Raw genomic sequence first — 18,281 nt, 5'->3', positions numbered from 1 at the left:
TCGTGGAATCCTCCTAACAACCCCTCTGAGATAAACATGCTTATTAACTCTATTTACAGATAAGAAAATTGAGGTCCAGAATACTTACATTTAGATGCACAGGTCACACAGCCAGTAAGAGGTAGAACTGAATACAAACTCAGGCTCCCTTATTGCCAGCTTGGCTGTTGTGACGGAACTAATTAGAACTGGCCTGAGATGACACTTGAGGAAGAGGTAAACTGTTACAGGTATATTGGGACAAACTTGCATTCCTACGACTTCTGTTTCCTTAACCACTCCACTTGCTTCAACTCTGTAATTCTCCAGGGTTGACAGGTATTCATTCAGTCAGCATGGTAGGGGAACTGCTGCTAGAGAGATCTTTCTGAAATGCAAATCTGCTGAAGCCTAGTCCCCAGCTAACATTTTTACCCTGATCCATGAGATAAAAACCAGGCTTCTTCACATGACACACAAGGCCCTTTATATTCTGGATCTCCCCCGGACTTCTCTGTCTCCTCCGTACTTCTCCTCAAATGCCCTGACAACCTCATGCCAGCCCCAGATAATCTGCAGACTGTTTCTTGCCGACATCTTGGTCTCTACTAAATGTTCGTTTATTTATTTTGAGAGACAAAGTGCATGAGCAGGGAAAGGGCAGACAGGGAAAGAGAGAATCCCAAGCAGGCTTCTGTGCTGTCAGCACGGAGCCTGACCTGAGCCAAAATCAAGAGTCAGATGCCTAAGCGACTGAGCCACCCAGGCGTGCCAGTCCCTACTATTTCTTATGCCACAAATGCCTTCTTCTCCCCTCACCTGTCCATCTGATTAGCTTTTTTTCATCCTTTAGGACTCTACTTAAATTTTATACTCTTTGTGAAAAGCCTTTCCTGGTTTCTCAGGTGAAATTAGTCCTCGCTTCTCCAGGCTCCACAGTACTTTACATATCAGCTCTGGACTAGAGGAGATAGTGTGATGATTTCTTCATGTCTGATGCCAACAGGTGACTGCGAACCCCTGAACACACCAGCCACCTTTTTTTTTTAATTGTGGTAATAGAAACATAACACAGAATTTACCATCTTAACCATTAAAATATGTTTCTTTTATTTTTTTTATTTTTAGAAAGAGAGCATGAGCAGGGGAGAGGGGCAGAGGGGGAAAGAGAGAGAATCCTAAGCAGGTTCCACGCCTCTTGTGGAGCCCAGCATGGGGTTCGATCCCACGACTCTGGGATCAGGTCTCATCTTAACCGTTTTTAAATGTACAGTTCAGTAGCTTTAAGTATATTCATACTACTGGGCAACCAGTACCGCCACCCCTCCACGGAGCTCTTTTCATCTCTGTACCCATTAAACACTAACTCTCATTTTCCTCTCCCTCAGCGCCTGGCAATCCCCATTCCCTCTGTCTGTGTGAATTTGACTACTCCTTCCACTCGCTTTTATATTCCCCACACCTCACACACTGCTTTGCACAAAGTAAGTACTTAATGAATGTTTGTTGAGAGAGTGCACGAAATCTTTTCTCTAAGAAGCATGGAACACATCTCTTAAATTTCTTTGCACCTGCCTTTATGATAAATAGATTTCCTAGATCTTCAACTGGAAATTCTGGGATTTCCAAGCTCTTCCAGTGTTCAGGTTTCCCAAGAGCAGAAGTTGTCGAAACAAGTTCTCACTAGGAGGGAATTTTACCCTCCTTTACTTAGAAACGCCTGAAGTTTTCATTGCAGTTGGGTTGTAGACATGCTGTCCAAATCAGCTGGGAGAAGAAGAACTGAGGCAGAGTGACAGGATGCATATGGATGTTCCGTCAGAACCTTCTGCATTTCACAACTTGGCTTCTTGACACACACACACACACACACACACACACACACCATAGATATACTATGTGTGTGCTACATATATAGCAGTATATGTGTATGGGTATGTATATACATACACTTCTGTTCAAAGTTCTAACGCATGTATTTCCCTTAATTCCTCCCATCTGGGCAAAGGTTTCTGCCATAATTCCAGCTAACGTAGCAACAGAGACAGCTGCATTTGTTTTGTCCTTTCGTCTTCTTAAAGAACGCATGTTGGTAGCCTGTAACTTTCTATGTCTTCAGAATCGCACTTCACGTACACATTGTTTAAGAAGAAATTTTTTAAATATTTTGGAAAAATGATGCAGTGCCAATTTGTGGATCAGAAATGATTTTGAGGGGCACCTGGCTGGCTCAATTGGTGGAGCATGTGACCCTTGCTTTCAGGGTTGTGGGTACAAGCCTCATGTTGGGTGTAGAGATTACTTAAAAATAAAATCTTTTTTTTTTTTTTTAGAGAGAGAGCACAACTGGTAGAGGGAGAGAGAATCTTAAGCAGGCTCCATGCTCAGCACAGAGCCTGATGCAGGGCTCAATCTCATGACCCTGAGCCGAAATGAAGAGTCGAATGCTTAATCTGAGCCGCCCAGGTGCCCCTAAAAATAAGATCTTAAAATGATTTTGACCCCATTCCCTTTGGAAAATAAAAACCTGACTGTTGATAGTTAAGAAAATTCCAAGAAGTGTAATAGGTTATGTCCAAATCACGTCACTCTTATTAAACTGGCACTTAGATTTTTCCCAGGCAGTGTTGTTACTTTCAAAACCATGGTGTAACTCCTAGTCTCCCACCCAGGGTTTTTTCCTAACCTCCCACACTACTGCATCCTGGCTCCTTATTAGAGTCACCTGGAGAGCATAAAAATCATAAAAATAAATTAAAACATTTTTTAAAAAGCCCTTAGTCCTAACCCCTATGAATCAGAGTCTTAGGTGTGAGGTGGGGGCCCAGACATTTTAAACATTCTCCAGGGAATTGTAATGTGTAGCAAGGGTAGGAAATCACTACGCTAGAATGATGGTGTTGTGCAGAGGCAACATGTGGGCTTTGTAGCCATACTTTGGTGTGGGTAGCAGGGTTCTTCTTTCTGGTCTAGTCCACACCATGTACGTATATTAGTACATAATGCAAACTCCATCAGGACCTCTGATGCGTCAGTGACTGGTTTTCTCTGGCCTTTGGTTCCTGAGGCATCGTGCACAGAGTCTAGAATTCCATTGAGTAGATGCCCTCAAGAGAGTGTCCTGTCCTTCCCCTGTGGACTATTCCAGCTAGACCTGAAGCTGTGTGATCGGGGTTTGCCTGGGGTGATGCAGGATGCCCCAAAAGAAACCCAAACCTATGGTCAGCCAGTAGCCCAGTTACAGCTCCCCCTGCTCCCTGCCCAGGCTCCATCCAAATAAACAACTTTGATGGGGCAGGGAAAAGGTCAGATTTTCTCCATCGCTTCCTTTTGCATATTGGATTTCCTAGTAACTGCACATATTTAAAAGCAAGGTTTATAGAGTTAGCTCTGACGCAGGTTTGAACTCTGGCGTGTCCTGGAGCAAGTCACTGAAACCGCTCTAAATCCTTTTTTCCCTAATTTTAAACTGAACCTAACAGCACCTGTCTTCTAGGATTAAATGAGATACTGTGTGCGAAGGGCTTAGCACAGTGACTGAAACGTCATATAAACATTCAGTAAGTAAATGGTAGTAGTGAGCCTTTTGCAGGCATTCATCCCGTGGGAGGCATCAAGCTCAGGCGGGGAGCAGGACTGGGGTCCCTTAGCAGGGTGTTTGCTGGAGAGAGCCTCCCGGGCCAGCAAAGTGGAGCCCTTTCCCCACGCGAGGTCACGGAGCACAGTTTAAAAGCTGAGATTGTAATCACCTTTTAAGGACAAAGCTCCCCATCTCCTCTCCCACAAGCAGCAGCCTGCTGCCTTTGCACACACTCCGGCCATTTTTCCTGCCTTCTTTGTTCTATTTCCGTGCCTGTGGGGGTGAAGGAAAGCTGCCGCCTTCCTCAGGTTGCTATTTAAAGACATTGTGAAAGATGCTGCGGCGACCGCTCCTGGCCCTGCCACTGAGAGGGGGATACAGCCCAGTGGGCACAGGTCTGGCCCCTCAAAGCCCTGGATAGCGTGCCTCCGCCTAAGCCAGCCTAAGGGCACGCCGTTAGGGGTTGTGTCGGTGAGTCTGATCGCCCACTTTTTGTTTAGGACTCCCGAACTGTCACCCCTACCAGGGGTTAACCATAGTGTCTGTCTTGGTCTTTGTCCCTAAACTGCCAACCTGCCTACGTCCCTGCATTTTCGGCACTTGACCGGTTAAAAATCTCCCGCTTCATTCTTCAGTGAAAATCACACATGATACTCCCCTCATCCTCTCCCCACCCTTTTCTCCAATTTGCACTTGAGATACCCTCCGCATTTAACAGCCAGACACAAACCAGAAAGGGTAAAAATGCCATTTATCTCTAGGTCTAGCAGAGAAAAATACTTTGGAAATAAAAGGGTTTTGAAAAGCTCAGTAACCTCCGGTTAATAATAATGCTTCCGTGAACTTCAGCATGTTTGAGAGTCTCTGTCAGGCATGGATAGAAATCTCTTAGACAATAGTAATCCTGTCTTTCCTTGCCGACCTTTCCATCGTTTTTTCAGTGAGGTGTCTCAAAAGCCCAGTCTTTCTATTTGAATCAGTCTTAATTTCTTTTTCATACACCCATCAAAGTGAAGGTTTGGGTTTTGTCAGTAAAGCATTTATTCTTCGTCAGGCCAGAGCTCCCTGAATGATGTCCGAATTGTCTACCCCCTTTCTCCTTCCCCAATTTATTTGTTTCCTGCCCATTATCTTAGAGAGACTACGCGCTTCCAAGACCTCAGAGCCTGGCTCCTGCCTGATTGCCCAGCAGAGTTCTTTCCGGTGTCTGCGGCCCTGTGGAATAGCACGGGCAGTTGTCAGGAACCCATTGTCAGGGACTGGTTCTGGCCCTGATCCTGCACTCAGACTGCATTAAATCCCTTTTCTCCTTCTTTCACCTGTTCTTCCAATTCCCCTTCGTCTTCCTAACACATTTTTTTTCTTTTTTTTTTGGCCTCTGCTCTCTTTCATTTTCAGAGCCGTGCCTTTCCCCTCATTTTCTTAGCCCCGTGGTGGTAAATCCAATTATTTCAATGTCAGAGTAATAATAGCAACACTACTTTGAATTATGTATCACTTGGCTTATCATAGCAGAGTACTCTCACATGCATCATCTCTTTTGATCCTACAATCAACCTGTAAGGTAGGCAGTGTGCTTTTAAGCTGCCCACTTCGGCAGATGGAACATAATAGCCACTTCACGAGGCAGAAAAATGTAGTCATTAATAAAGAACGCTGGCTTCAAGTCAGACTGCCAGGGTCGGAATGCTGGCTTTGCTTGTTACTAGCTGTGTGGCCATGGGCACATTGGAGATAATAATAGTACCTCTCTCATTGCGTTGTTGTGAGGATTAAGTGAGTTACTATAGATGAGATGCTTAGAACCATACCTGGCACATAACAGGTATTATGTAAGGATTGGCTGTTGTTATCATTCATTCATTCATTCATTCGTCAAAAATTTTCTACACACCAGGGGCGCCTGGGTGGCTCAGTCAGTTAAGCATCTGACTCTTGGGTTTGGCTCAGGTTATGATCTCGTGGTTCGAGAGTTCGAGCCCCAAGTAGGTCTCTGTGCTGACAGCACAGAGCCTTGCTTCGGATTCTTTCTCTCCCTCTCTCTCTGCCCCTCTCCCCAACCTCTCAAAATAAGTAAATAGACACACACACAAAAATGTACCAAACGCCAGAGCTGCTACATGTCAGGCTCTGTCCTAGGCCTCAAGAATAGAAGAGTAACAAGAAGGACACAGATTACGGTATTAGTGGGGGAGACTGGCACCCCCCCCCCACACACACACTTATTTAGCATTCACCATACACAGGTCTTTGTGCTTGGATCTTTACAGACATTAACTCTCATTCTTACCACCTTACAAGGAGGCAGTATTATCCCCATTTTGCAGATGAGATCACTGGGGTTCCTAGAACTGAAGTCTTTTGCTCAAGATTCCCTAGCTAGTGACTGGGAGCATCAAAATTCACCCCACCTGATCCACCTGCCTCTGGGTCATTAGGTTCAGCTCTGCATGTCTGTCTCCCCCACCCAGTGGTGAGCTCCTGAAGGGCGGGCACAGGTCCTCTTACCCAGAATGCTTAGCAGAGCCTCCTGCACATGGTTTGGGAAAAGGTGGCTGAGTTGTGCTCTGTTGATGATCCTTGACTCTCTGTACTTAGCCCCATCTGTCCACTCTCACTGCCCTCAGCCACCAAGTCATACACTGGTCTTAACAGGGAGGCACAGTCATCAAAATGAGGGCCCTTAGCAGTTGGCCTGTGGCTTTCTGACAGATTCATCCTATGCCAAATGCTTATTCCAATATTTTGTAAACAGAACTAGGCAGATTCTGGGGTCTTCTCCTCTTCTGAGCCTCAACGTAGAGAATCTTTTTGCCTGCCAGGCCAGTTTCAACGTTTATTTATTTTTGGGACAGAGAGAGACAGAGCATGAACGGGGGAGGGGCAGAGAGAGAGGGAGACACAGAATCGGAAACAGGCTCCAGGCTCTGAGCCATCAGCCCAGAGCCCGACGCGGGGCTCGAACTCACGGAGTGCGAGATCGTGACCTGGCTGAAGTCGGACGCTTAACCGACTGCGCCACCCAGGCACCCCATGCCAGGCCAGTTTCTACCCACTAACTCCAGTTTTCACCACCACCAACCCCCCATTCTCTTGTCTGCCCCTACCTTTTATTTCAATGTCTAAATGTCCCTGTTTCTGTCTTTGTGCCCAATATTTTTTCTTAGCCACAATGGTAGGTTGATAGGATTGTATGGAATTTAGTTTTCTTTCTTTCTCATCTTTTTTTTTGCCTTATCTGTTGGTTCTATGGGAAGATTGGATTTCTAAGTACAATTAGTGTATGCTAGCATTTAATTTTTTTATCCTTTTATATTTAAAAATGGGGGGGGGTGCGTGCCTGGGTGGCTCAGTCAGTTAAGCGTCCAACTTCAGCTTAGCTCATGATCTTGCAGTTTGTGAGTTCAAGCCCCGTGTCGGGCTGTGTGCTGACAGCTCAGAGCCCGGAGCCTGCTTCAGATTCTGTGTCTCTCTGTCTGCCCCTCTCCCACTCACACACACACTCTCTCTCTCTCTCTCTCTCTCTCTCTCTCAGAAATAAATAAACATTAATTAAAATTTTTTTAACATTTATTTCTGAGAGAGAGAGAGAGAGCATAGGGAGGGGCAGAGAGAGAGGGAGACACAGAATCTGAAGCAGGCTCCGGGCTCTGAGCTGTCAGCACAGAGCCCAACACAAGGCTTGAACTCACGGACCGCAAGATCATGACCTGAGCTGAAGTTGGACGCTTAACTGACTGAGCCACCCAGGCGCCCCTATCCTTTTAAATTTAGCGGCCCATTTTCCCTTAAACATTAAGAAATTATAGATGGGAAATCCTCTGTTAGATAACATCTTTCTAGAGTTTATATTTCTTTAAATGTCTTACTTGTGACCATTTGTGTTGTGTCTTGTCCCACATAATAACAGAAGAATAGCAATTTCATCCACCTAAATTCCATTTGTAAAATCACCTTGAAGTATAAAAGACTTAAAATATTAAAATAATATGGGGTGCCTGGGTGGCTCAGTTGGTTAAGCACCTGACTTCGGGTCAAGTCACGGTCTCACGGTTCATGAGTTCAAGCCCCACATCGGGCCTCGCGCTGATGGTTTGGAGCCTGCTTGGGATTCTCAGTCTCCCTCTCTGTCTCTGCTCCTCCCCAGCTTGCAGTCTCCCTCTCTCTCTCTCTCTCTCTCTCAAAAATAAACATTTAAAAAATTTTTAATATTAAAATAATTTGTGAAAAATGTAAATGAATCTAATTACAAAATGTCTTTACAAATGGAGCTTGTATTAGGTAGTTTTTTGACTAGAGACTTGTTTCCTTCCTCTGTTCAAGATATTATAGGTTGTGGTTATATTGCTTTTATAATCAAATAAATAAATACATTTAGGAATTAAAAAGAAGAAAGATACTTGCCATTTATTTCTTCTTTTGATCTTAACTCAAAGATATAAATAGCAACCACTTCAAGGATGTTTGGGGTCAAGGTCATTGAAAGAGTCAAAACTGCTTTCCTGCTTTGCCATTGAAAATGCACCTGTGTGCCCAAGGCAGTCTTTTGCTCACACCGTTTCCTTATTAGTATGCCCTGCCTCATCTGGTCTTTTGTAAGCCATGTCTAACCCTAAAGACTGCCCTTGTCCCTGAAGCATCAGCTTTGTGTGCTTCAAGGAGCTGAAAGGAAGGGGGAAGGGAGGTGAGAAAGTGTGTGTGTGTGTGTGTGTGTGTGTGTGTGTGTGTGTGTTTGCGTTGTAGACGCTGCTTTTAGGCAACAGGCTTGAGCAATGGAAACCTGAGAAAGGTAAAAGGGCCCACAGTGACCCCAGGCTGAATTGCAGACAGGTTCATTAGGCAACCCACCTCAAAATATGTCGACCAATGGACTACTTACAACCAGGCACAGGTACCCAAAAGAGGAAAATTCCATATGCTCCCATATCTTCTCTTTTCCCCTCCTTAACTACAGCCCCATCACTGCCAACTGGCCGACTGTCTCCTTTGCTGTCCTGCCCGCTGATCCTTTGCAGTGTGTTCAATAAACTTTTCTCTCCTTTGTTCTCCCTTGGTTGAACTCTTCCACCACCCACATTCTGATCAGGTCCGCACCCCCCCCACGTGTGTGTGTGTGTGTGTGTGTGTGTGTGTGTGTGTGTGTTGCATGCAAGCTCAAAATTCTTTTAATAAAACACCTGAATGAACCCCACCCCTTTCCAAAGAATTTTCAGACTAAGAACCTAGGTACTTGTTTAAGATATCCCTGGCTCAGGAGCTTCTCAGATGGTGAATATGTTTCTTTCAACCATCAGCTACAAAAAGCTAAGCTAGATCTCCTCTGTATGAGAGCACCCACCCCCACTCACACCTTTACCCCCTCTACGTTTCCCTGGAGTCCTTGGGCCTTGATGCTTGAGGGGGGAGGAAGCGCAGGTGTGTTGAACTCTTAATGAAAGGTTTCCTCCATGGGATTGCCTATATCCTGCCCACCACAGTGGCTCCTGTGAGTAACTTTACCTTTGAACTCTCCTTGTATTCAGCCCCTGATCCATGGGATTTGGTGACAATCCCTGGCTGGCAGGAAGCTTTGATCCTTGGGGAGTCCAGAGGAAGTCCTGTGATGTGTGGGATCCCCAGCGATACAGGGAATGGGAAGAAGCCTTGCCAGGGTGGATTGCTAAAATAGACCCATTAATTAAGAAGGAGCCTTTGCCTAACACTCAGTTACCCAAAAAAGGAGATCCGGTAATTGATAACAAGGAACTCAGCACCCCTCAAGTATGAAGTGGTGTTGGCACAAGTATTATTGTTATTTTAAGGACACAGCAGTGCCAAAGGGAAAATTCCTACCCACACCAGGAAAGAGCAGAGTACCTTAGCAGAACAGAATGCCTTAGAAGCTCCCTTTTTAACAAGTAAAAGCTAACCTTATTTTGAATGTTAGGAGGCTCTAGCAAAAATTCTCGAAGATATTTCTGAGTAGGTGAAAGATTCCTCTAGAAGAAGAAGAAAAAAGAAGACCTTGTAATAAACACTGGGAACTCTAGAATTTCTGTGTAAGAGACACTTTGGGCTTAATGTCATTGTAAAAGGGTGTCAGGAGACTTTCTTTAAACTGTATTTGCGGGCCACCTGGGTAGCTCGGTCGGTTAAGCATCCAACTCTTGATTTCCGCTCAGGTCATGATCTCACGGTTCATGAATTCAAGCCCCGAGTCAGGCTCCACACTGACAGCTTGGAGTCACTTGGAATCCTCTCTCTCTTTCTCTTTCTCTCTCTCTCCACCTCCCTGATCGTGCTCACATTCTTTCTCTCTCTCTCAAGATAAATAAATAAATAAACCTTTACAAAAGTAAATAAAATAAACCTCACATAACAAGCAGGCTGGGCTCGCTTAGAATCTGCGTTTAACTGAGGGTACTTGAGGCTGAGGGGACTTGATCAATGGCTTCCCCAAGCCACTCGGCAGAGCCACCCTTTCGCTACACATAAAAGTCTGAGTGAAGCCCACGTCGCCCGGTGGGGAAATGTTCTCCCTACACCCACCTCCACAGGCAGAAATCACTTCCTTTGCTTCCACAGAAGTGCGGAGCTTATCTCTGCGAGAGGAGGTCGTACGTCTGGTGTGTGTGTGTCTGCTTCCCCGCTGGGCTGTGGCTGCCAGAGGGTAGGGTTCGTGCATTATTCATCCTTCTGTCACCAGCACGCTGCCTGGGCACGAAGCAGGCCCTTAATAATGATTATTGAATGAGTGAGTAATCATGAGGCACTAGCTCTGGGGAGTCATCCTCTTTCGGGAATCATCCCTCCTTTTCGCGCCGCCAGCCTCGAGGAAAGAAAGAGAGGTTACCAGAGGGCAGCGGGGGAGCACCCCAGTCAGCACCAGACACGCCTGCGCGGAAGACCCACTCCTTTATGTCTCAGCAGCTCCTTGAGAAAACCCAGGAAACGGCTGCACGAGGCCTGGGGCGGAGTGTCTGTGAGGTGGGCCCACGGGACTCGGGCGCTCGGTGTAGTGACCCAGGGCAAAGAGCTCCGAGAGTTGTCTGCAGGGCCCACTGCGTAATATGTGGCGCCCAGTGAAAATGAGAACGTGGTGTCCCTGATTCAAAGAAATGAGGAAAACATGCCATTAATGATATGTAAATATAAGGTTGTTTCCTTTCTTTCACAGTCTTTCGCTCCTTCGACTTGTCACGTGTGTATGATTTGCTGCTAATGCTGTTCTAAGTAGAGGAAATTTTGAATGTGAGCTTACTAGCACAAAGTTTGCAGTAGCTCCTTATATTGTGCAATGCCAGTTTTAAATGCAACTGTAAGACTATTTAACTCATATGTAGAATCACCAAAATTACACGAATTGTATTCTGTGGCTTGTGCACGCATATGTGTTTCCTTCTTAGCAGAACAGTGGAACCTTTGCACAAAACTAACTCAACTGCTTTTGTCTCACCTCTTGATTCGTGCGCATGCTGCCAGCACTCTTTAACTTCAGTCTACTGATGAATAAGAAGGGACTGAAAGGAACAAGAACTGTGTATTGTCATCATTTTCAGAGCAAATGGTTGGCTAAAACAGAAAAGCAACACGAAGGATGTAGTAGGGTATCTGACTCATCCATGTGTCTTAGAAAGCCATTGCCTTCTTTCTGTGTTTGAAGCAAGTTCTGATTCATCAGGGAAGTGTGGCCTCTCAGGGCTGTTAGTGCCTCCATTTGCTCAGTCACCATCATGACAAGCATGCTGCCCTTTTACTGGCTTCAAGTCTTGTTGAACCCCCACACATTGTGGGTCCATCGGAATTCTGTGCTCAAGGGGCATGGCCGATGCTGTGGACAGAACGCACTGGCAAAGAATGGTGGACACACATGTGGGACATATCTCATCTGCTCACACTGAGGCTCTTTAGTCCCATTGTACTTCGCTTTCAAAACACAAAGTCAAAGACAAAATTAAGAATTTTAAGACAATAGGGGCGCCTGGGTGACTCGTTTGAGTGTCCGACTCTTGATTTCAGCTCAGGTCATGATCCCGTGGTTGTGGGATTGAGCCCTGCGTCAGGCACCACACTGAGCACAGAGCCTGCTTAAGATACTCTATCTCTTTCCCTCTGCCCCTATCCTCCTGCCCCCATGCTCTCTCTTTCTCAATAATAATAATAATAATAATAATAATAATAATAGATTGTAAAAGAATGGTGAAAGAAAGAATTTTAGGGGCACCTGGGTGGCTCAGTTGGTTAGGTGTCTGACTCTTGATCTCAGCTCAGGTCAGGATCTCATGGTTCGTGAAATTGAGCCCTGCTTTGGGTGCTGCACAGACAGCATGGAGCCTGCTTGGGATTCTCTCTCTCCCTCTCTCCCTCTCTCCCTCTCTCCCACCCCCTGCCCCTGCTAGTGCCCACTTGCTCTCCGTCTTTCTCTCTCTAAATAAATAAATAAACTTAAAATAAAAAAGAATTGTAGGACAACAAAAGCAGATCATTGAACCAAGCATGTGGCCCTGTTGATTGGGGGACCTGCTGTGACTGCACAGATCACACAGCCATGAAGCGAGCCTGGTTGTCTGGCATCATTTCAATAGATATTCTTAAAATTTTTAGTTTTTACCAAGTGAGAAACTGGCCAGGAGTAGCATGCATACGTGCCTTCTTTCATTCATAAATCTTTTACGTATCTGCCACATGACAGTCACTGTATGAGGCATTGGGACTTCACCAGAATGAACAAGGCAAGATATGGCCTCAGTGTCGGTAGTATATGTGATCTAGTGAGGAAAACGTACTTTTAATTACACAATAAATATTTAAGCTATAGTTGTGATATGAGTTACAAACTGAACTATAGGCATGAGTATACTTGGGTGGCTCAGTCAGTTAAGCGCCCGAGTTCGGCTCAGGTGATGATCTCGCAGTCTGTGGGTTCAAGCCCTGCATCGGGCTCTGTGCTGACAGCTCAGAGCCTGGAGCCTGCTTCAGATTCTGTGTCTCCCTCTCTCTCTCTGCTCCCCTGCTCACACTCTGTCTCTTTCTCAAAAATGAATAAACATTTTAAAAATTAAAAAAAAAAGATGCAATTTTGAAACACCATGATACTATTTTTCACTTACTGGATTAGCAAAGGTAAGAGTTTACAGTACATAGCACTGAGGAGAATATGGGGAAACAGGTATTTTCACAGTGTTAGGTAAAAATGTAGGTTGTTGCAACCTCTCTGGCCACATCTATCAAAATTTTATGTGTGCATGAACTCTTGACCCAGAGATTCCATTTCTAGATATTTGTCCTATAAATATACTTGTTCATGTCTGCAAAGACTTAAGTAGCAGAGTCTTTATTGCATCAATATTTGTAATAGCAAAAGAGTTTTTTAAATGAGTTTAATTGGGAGTGTGTATAAATAAGTTGTGTGACATTCATCCTATACAGCCAATTATACAAAAGATCTTCAAAGTATATTAAGTCACCAGGTATCATGGCACATAACAGCGTAGAATATAATTCTGTGCTTTTAAAAAGGGATGGGGAGAAGGACCTAGATGGCTCAGTCAGTTAAGTGCCCAACTTCAGCTCAGGTCATGATCTCATGGTCCCTGGGTTTGAGCCCCAGTTGGGCTCTGTGCTGACAGCTCAGAGCCTGGAGCCTGCTTCAGATTCTTTGTCTCCCTCTTTCTCCCTGCTCCTCCCCCGCTCATGCTCTGTCTTGCTGTCTCTCAATAAATAATTAATAAATGAATGAATGAATGAATGAATGAATGAATGAATGGAGGGGGGAAACATATATGCTTGTAAACACCTAGCACATTTCTCAGAATTAAGTATGATATTCTCTGAGAAAGAAAACTAAGAGTCTGGAGTACAAGAGAGACATATTTTTCATACATAATTTTTTGTATTGTATTACCTTTTCTTTTTTTTTTCTTAAAGTTTATTTATTTATTTATTTATTTTTTTGAGAGAGAGAGAGAAACAGAGTGTGAATAGGGGAGGGGCAGAGAGAAAGGGCAACACTGAATCCAAAGCAGGCTCCAGGCTCTGAGCTATCAGCACAGAGCCTGATGCCAGCCTCAAACCCATGGACTGTGAGGTCATGACCTAAGCTGAAGTCGGGCTCTTAACTGACTGAGCCACCCAGGTGCCCCTTACCTTTTCAGTAAAAATAAATAAGAACACAGGTTCTGGATGTTTAGAATCTGGCTCCACCATTTTTTTTAGCTGAGTAATCTTGGGAGGTTACTTACCCCTCTAATCTTCTATGTTCTCATCTGTAAAACGAGGCTAATAACTTTCCTTTATATGACCAGCATAAAAATTAGATAACATATGAAAAATACCTAGTACAGTACGTGATCCAAAAATAGTAGCTTTTGAGGCACTGAGCCCAGACCAGAAGTAATTTCACAAGTAGTCGCAGACAAGTCATGTGACCCCCTGTGACCTAGTGTCTTCAGTCCCCTAGTTTGACCACTTGATCCCTAAGGCCTCTTAGGGGCAGAGGGAAAGAGAGAGAGAATCTCAAGCAGGCTTCACCCTCAGCATGGAGCCGGACATGGGCTTGATCCCACAACCCTAGGATCATGAACTGAGCTGAAATCAAGAGTGGGACACTGAACTGATTGAGCAACCCATGCACCCCTGAAACTTGTTTCTTTCTAGAAGCTCTAACTGCAAAGCCAGGAAGATTTTGAAGGAAATTAGGAGCTCCTGGGAGTAGGTGCTTTGGCACCCTCCCAATTCCGTGTCAGAGCATAAGATGAGAACATGGGACGTGAGGACTGGGTGTGGCTCTGTCTACACAGCCCTCTCGTCTCCTGTTACAGGGTTGCAATTGAAAACCAAATTATAGTGACTTAGGAAGGGCATGGAGATGGAACTGTGGTGGAAAAATTTTTTTAATGTTTATTTATTTTTGAGAGAGAGAGAGAATGTGGGTGAGAGCATGCAAGCAGGGGAGGAGCAGGGATTGAGGGAGACAACAGAATCTAAAACAGACTCCAGGCCCTGAGCTGTCAGCACAGAGCCTGACACGGGGCTCAAACCCACAAACGAGAGATCATGACTTGAACTGAAGTCGGATGCTTAACCAACTGGGCCACCCAGGTGCCCTGTGGTAGAAAAGTTTTAAAGTAGTGGCAAGGAAAGGCATGCTTGTTGAAGAGAGAGCCTTCTGGGTTTCATATGATAGATGTCTGCAGATGGGTGTCAGCAGAGGGCTTTGTGGGACCTAGAGAGGAAGATGCTGGTAATTGTGCTCTAGGAGTAACCATGTCTGGGCACTATTCCCTGTCTGTGGTTCTAAGGTTTTTGCTATGCTTTGGGACTGAAGGAAGGGGTCTGGGATCTATACTTTGGCCTGGAGATATTGGGGAATAGCAGCCCCCAAGGCCAGTGTAGTGAGGTGTCAGGGGTCATGAGAAACCCCAGAGGAAGCCTATCTCAGTACAGCTGCTCCTCCTTCCATCTGAGAAGGCCATGCATTATCTTCTTAAGGGAGCCTGCAAGTTTTCTCACAGAACTTCTCAGACAGGAGAAGGCAAATAGGTCTTTGTGAGCAATTTTGGAACAGTAGACAGATAGTCATGACACTGTCTCTCTCATACAGGTGCTGAGGGATGTCCTTAAGGATCTCTACCACCTGCTGAAACACGTGGTGCGTTTGGAGCCCGATGATGTGGCCAAGCTCCACGCCCAGCTGGCCCTTGAAGAGCTGGATGAGATCATGAGAAACTTCCTCTTCCCACCACAGAAGCTGGAGAAAAAGATTGTGGTCCTGCCCTAGACCTGGCTCTAAGGACATCAAGGAGGTAGAGGACCAAGAGCAGTGCCCAGTCCTTCCAGCAGGTGGCCCCACTGCCTCTTTGGTGCTGGCAATATGGCTGACCCTGGATGGCTTTATGTGTCTGGTCATTTGTGCCTTCAGGCTGACCTTCCTAAAGCATCTATTTAGCATCCTGCATCCAGCCTGAAGCATGTGTCATTAGAAGACAAAAGATTACAAATCTCATTTATCTGCACATTTTTCACTGGCCTGGAGCATTTAGAGAAAGAAGTCTACTTGATGGAAATATATATATATATATATATATATATATATATATATATATATATATATAATTCGATGGAAGTACATTTTTAACACAACTGGTAGAATTTGATTAATTGACCATTCTCTTATTGTGACTTGAACAGAAGAGGTTGACCACCCTCCTGAGTGGCACATGTGTCATATATCTTGACATTCTTTCATAGTGAGATTGTTCTTCCTTGTGATAATGAGGAGCAGCCAGAGCTACTCATCCTTGGCTACTCAAGAGGCTTATCAGAGTATAGAGATGCAGTTGGAGGTAGGGAGGGGAAGGAAACTGTTATCAAAACATGCAAAATGGAATAAAATTATTTTGGCTGGAAAGAATAATAGGTCTGAATCTGGTCTTCGGCTATTGGGATGAAAAGCTGTGGCACTGAGGAGGATTTGCACTCCAGAGAAGAGAGTCAAGCTTGTTGAATCTTCCAGAGATGAAGAGTAGCCCTGTGTTTGTCCTCCCGGGCCATTTTCTTAGCTCCCCCTGCTGCTATTTGCATGAAAGGGCCCTGATTATAGAAGAGAGCCATAAACATCTCAGATGAGAGAGTTTATATATAGCATTTGGTCGCTCTGCTCCTTCAGGAAGGAATGCTTAGACAATGGGTTAATTAAATGTGTGCTGGAAAGCGTGTAGCATATTGGTGACCTGAAGCAAGGTTTATTGAAATCCTATCAGATGTAGCACTGTGGGCTCCTCTTTATTTATGTATTTCGGCCACTGAATTTTGATTGCAGCTAAAAGAGAAGAGAAAAAGGAGAGATTGGCTGAGTGCTTCGGATGAGCACTCCCTGTTGCCAACACCTCAGCAAGGCTAACCCAGAGCTCCTTGACCAGTCCTTAGCTTTCGGGGCTAGGTACAGGATTTTATCTCCACTCTCTGGGGTAATCAGGCCTAGGGCAACCCAAACACAATTTCCCAAAACTCTTAGGTGACTGAAGGCGCCGTGTATGAGCGTGCCCATTTGCCAATTAACAGGACATTTCTCTCCAGCAGGATTACAGATGTGGTTCTTAGCTTAGAACCTTTGTGGCACGCATTCCTTTACAGAGGCTGTCTTATAGTTAGATGTGGATCACGAGTCAGCTTAGTAAGCAAAGAATTAGAACAAAGGCAATTAGATGCTTTTAGGGAATATTTCCATTCAGCTAGTGTAGCTGGATTTGTCTCCATTCTCCAAATTAGGATGTCTGGAGAATCAGGATTGGGGTTTCAAACCAGAGAACAATCTCCTTTGAACCAGCTGGATATATCCTAAAAATTCTTGTTTCTTGGCCTTCCTTGAACCACACTCCATACAACCTACTTCAGATCATCAGATTGGCTATGTTAGATGATTGAATTCACTTACAACTTTATTTGCATTAAATGCGTTCCAGTTCTGAAGATATATCCTAACTGATCACCTTGATTAGACTGAGAAACTCTAGTCTCAAAACCTGAACTCCTAAGAAGTGTCTCACCAAGCATTCTAGTCCCTGTACCTCCATTTATAAATTGCCTCTTAATTTGAATTATTTGGCAAGTAGCTAAAAGCATCTGTTCTTTATTGATTTTGATGGATTCCATTTCAGAGAGTGACTTTTTCTGACCTTGTTACCAAATTCAAGGGAAAGACACTGTAATGTAACCCTCCTAAACATGATCAAATATTAAAAATTTCCAAATATATATGTATAATTATTTTATGTCCATAATATATATTATATAATGTTATATAATATTATTTCATATATTATATAAAATAATATTATATTATATATTATATAATATTTAAAATATGTAAACAATATAGTATATAATATAATTATAGATCAATTATGTATAATTAATTATATATTACATAATATATTATATAATATATATAATCTCCATCTGCCCTTGGGAAGGAACATGAGAATTAAGAACTTTATTTATTTTAAATTTTTTTAAACGTTTTATTTATTTTTTGAGAGAGAGAGACGGAGACTGAGCATGAGCAGGGGAGGGGCAGAGAGAGAGGGAGATACAGAATCTGAAGCAGGCTTAGGCTCTGAGCTGTCAGCACAGAGCCCAACGTAGGCCTTCAACCCACAAACTGCGACATCATGACCTGAGTCAAAATTAGATGCTTAACTGAACGAGCCACCCCGGTGTGCCCCAAGAATTAAGAACTTTAGCACAGAGACACCTGGCTGACTCAGTCAAAGAAGCATGAGATTCTTGATCTCAGGGCCAGAAGTTTGAGCCCCACATTGGGTATATAGATTACTGAAAAAATAAATAAACTAAAAGAAAAAAAAGAAAAGAGCTTTAGGATAATAAAAATACAAAACTGAAAGAAAAGTAAAGAAAGAGAGAAAGAAAAAAAGAAAGAAAGAAAGAAAGAAAGAAAGAAAGAAAGAAAGAAAGAAAAGAAAGAAAAGAAAGAAAGAAAGAAAGAAAGAAAAAAGAGGCACAGAACAGAACTCCAGGGCAGATGGCAGCAGCAGTCCTGGGGCCTCCCTGCACAGGGCCTGGGAGGTATGTCTGGTTCTATGGAATATGTAATAGCAACTTGCCTCAGGCTTGCCTCCCACCTCTGCCCTTCCTCCCAGGCTGTCTTCCCTCTGCTGCCCTTCCAGTCTGCTTCCTTATCCATCCCACTGAACTTCTCTTAGCCTCTCACCTTTGGTCCCTT

The 18,281-nt window shown here is 44.2% G+C and overlaps 1 protein-coding gene across 4 annotated transcripts in view; it reads left to right on the top strand.

Annotated features, from left to right (window-relative positions):
* The window catches only part of TANGO6 (transport and golgi organization 6 homolog), a 192,695-nt gene extending 175,402 nt beyond the window's left edge, over nt 1–17,293 (top strand). For 3 of the 4 annotated variants that reach the window (XM_086689063.1, XM_086689062.1, XM_086689061.1), the window contains one exon: nt 15,141–17,293. In XM_086689063.1, the coding sequence (XP_086545189.1) occupies nt 15,141–15,317 (177 nt within the window). In that variant the 3' untranslated portion in view covers nt 15,318–17,293. The remainder of the gene's footprint in view (nt 1–15,140) is intronic. The other variant, XR_015244733.1, reaches the window with a different exon arrangement.
* Nucleotides 17,294–18,281: the final 988 nt, after the last annotated feature.

The sequence above is a fragment of the Puma concolor genome, chromosome E2 (assembly GCF_028749965.1).
Source record: "Puma concolor isolate L17-30 chromosome E2, mPumCon1.1.hap2, whole genome shotgun sequence".
Lineage (NCBI taxonomy): Eukaryota > Metazoa > Chordata > Mammalia > Carnivora > Felidae > Puma > Puma concolor.
Note: the sequence above shows the minus strand (reverse complement) of the source record. Positions and strands in the feature narration are given on the sequence as shown.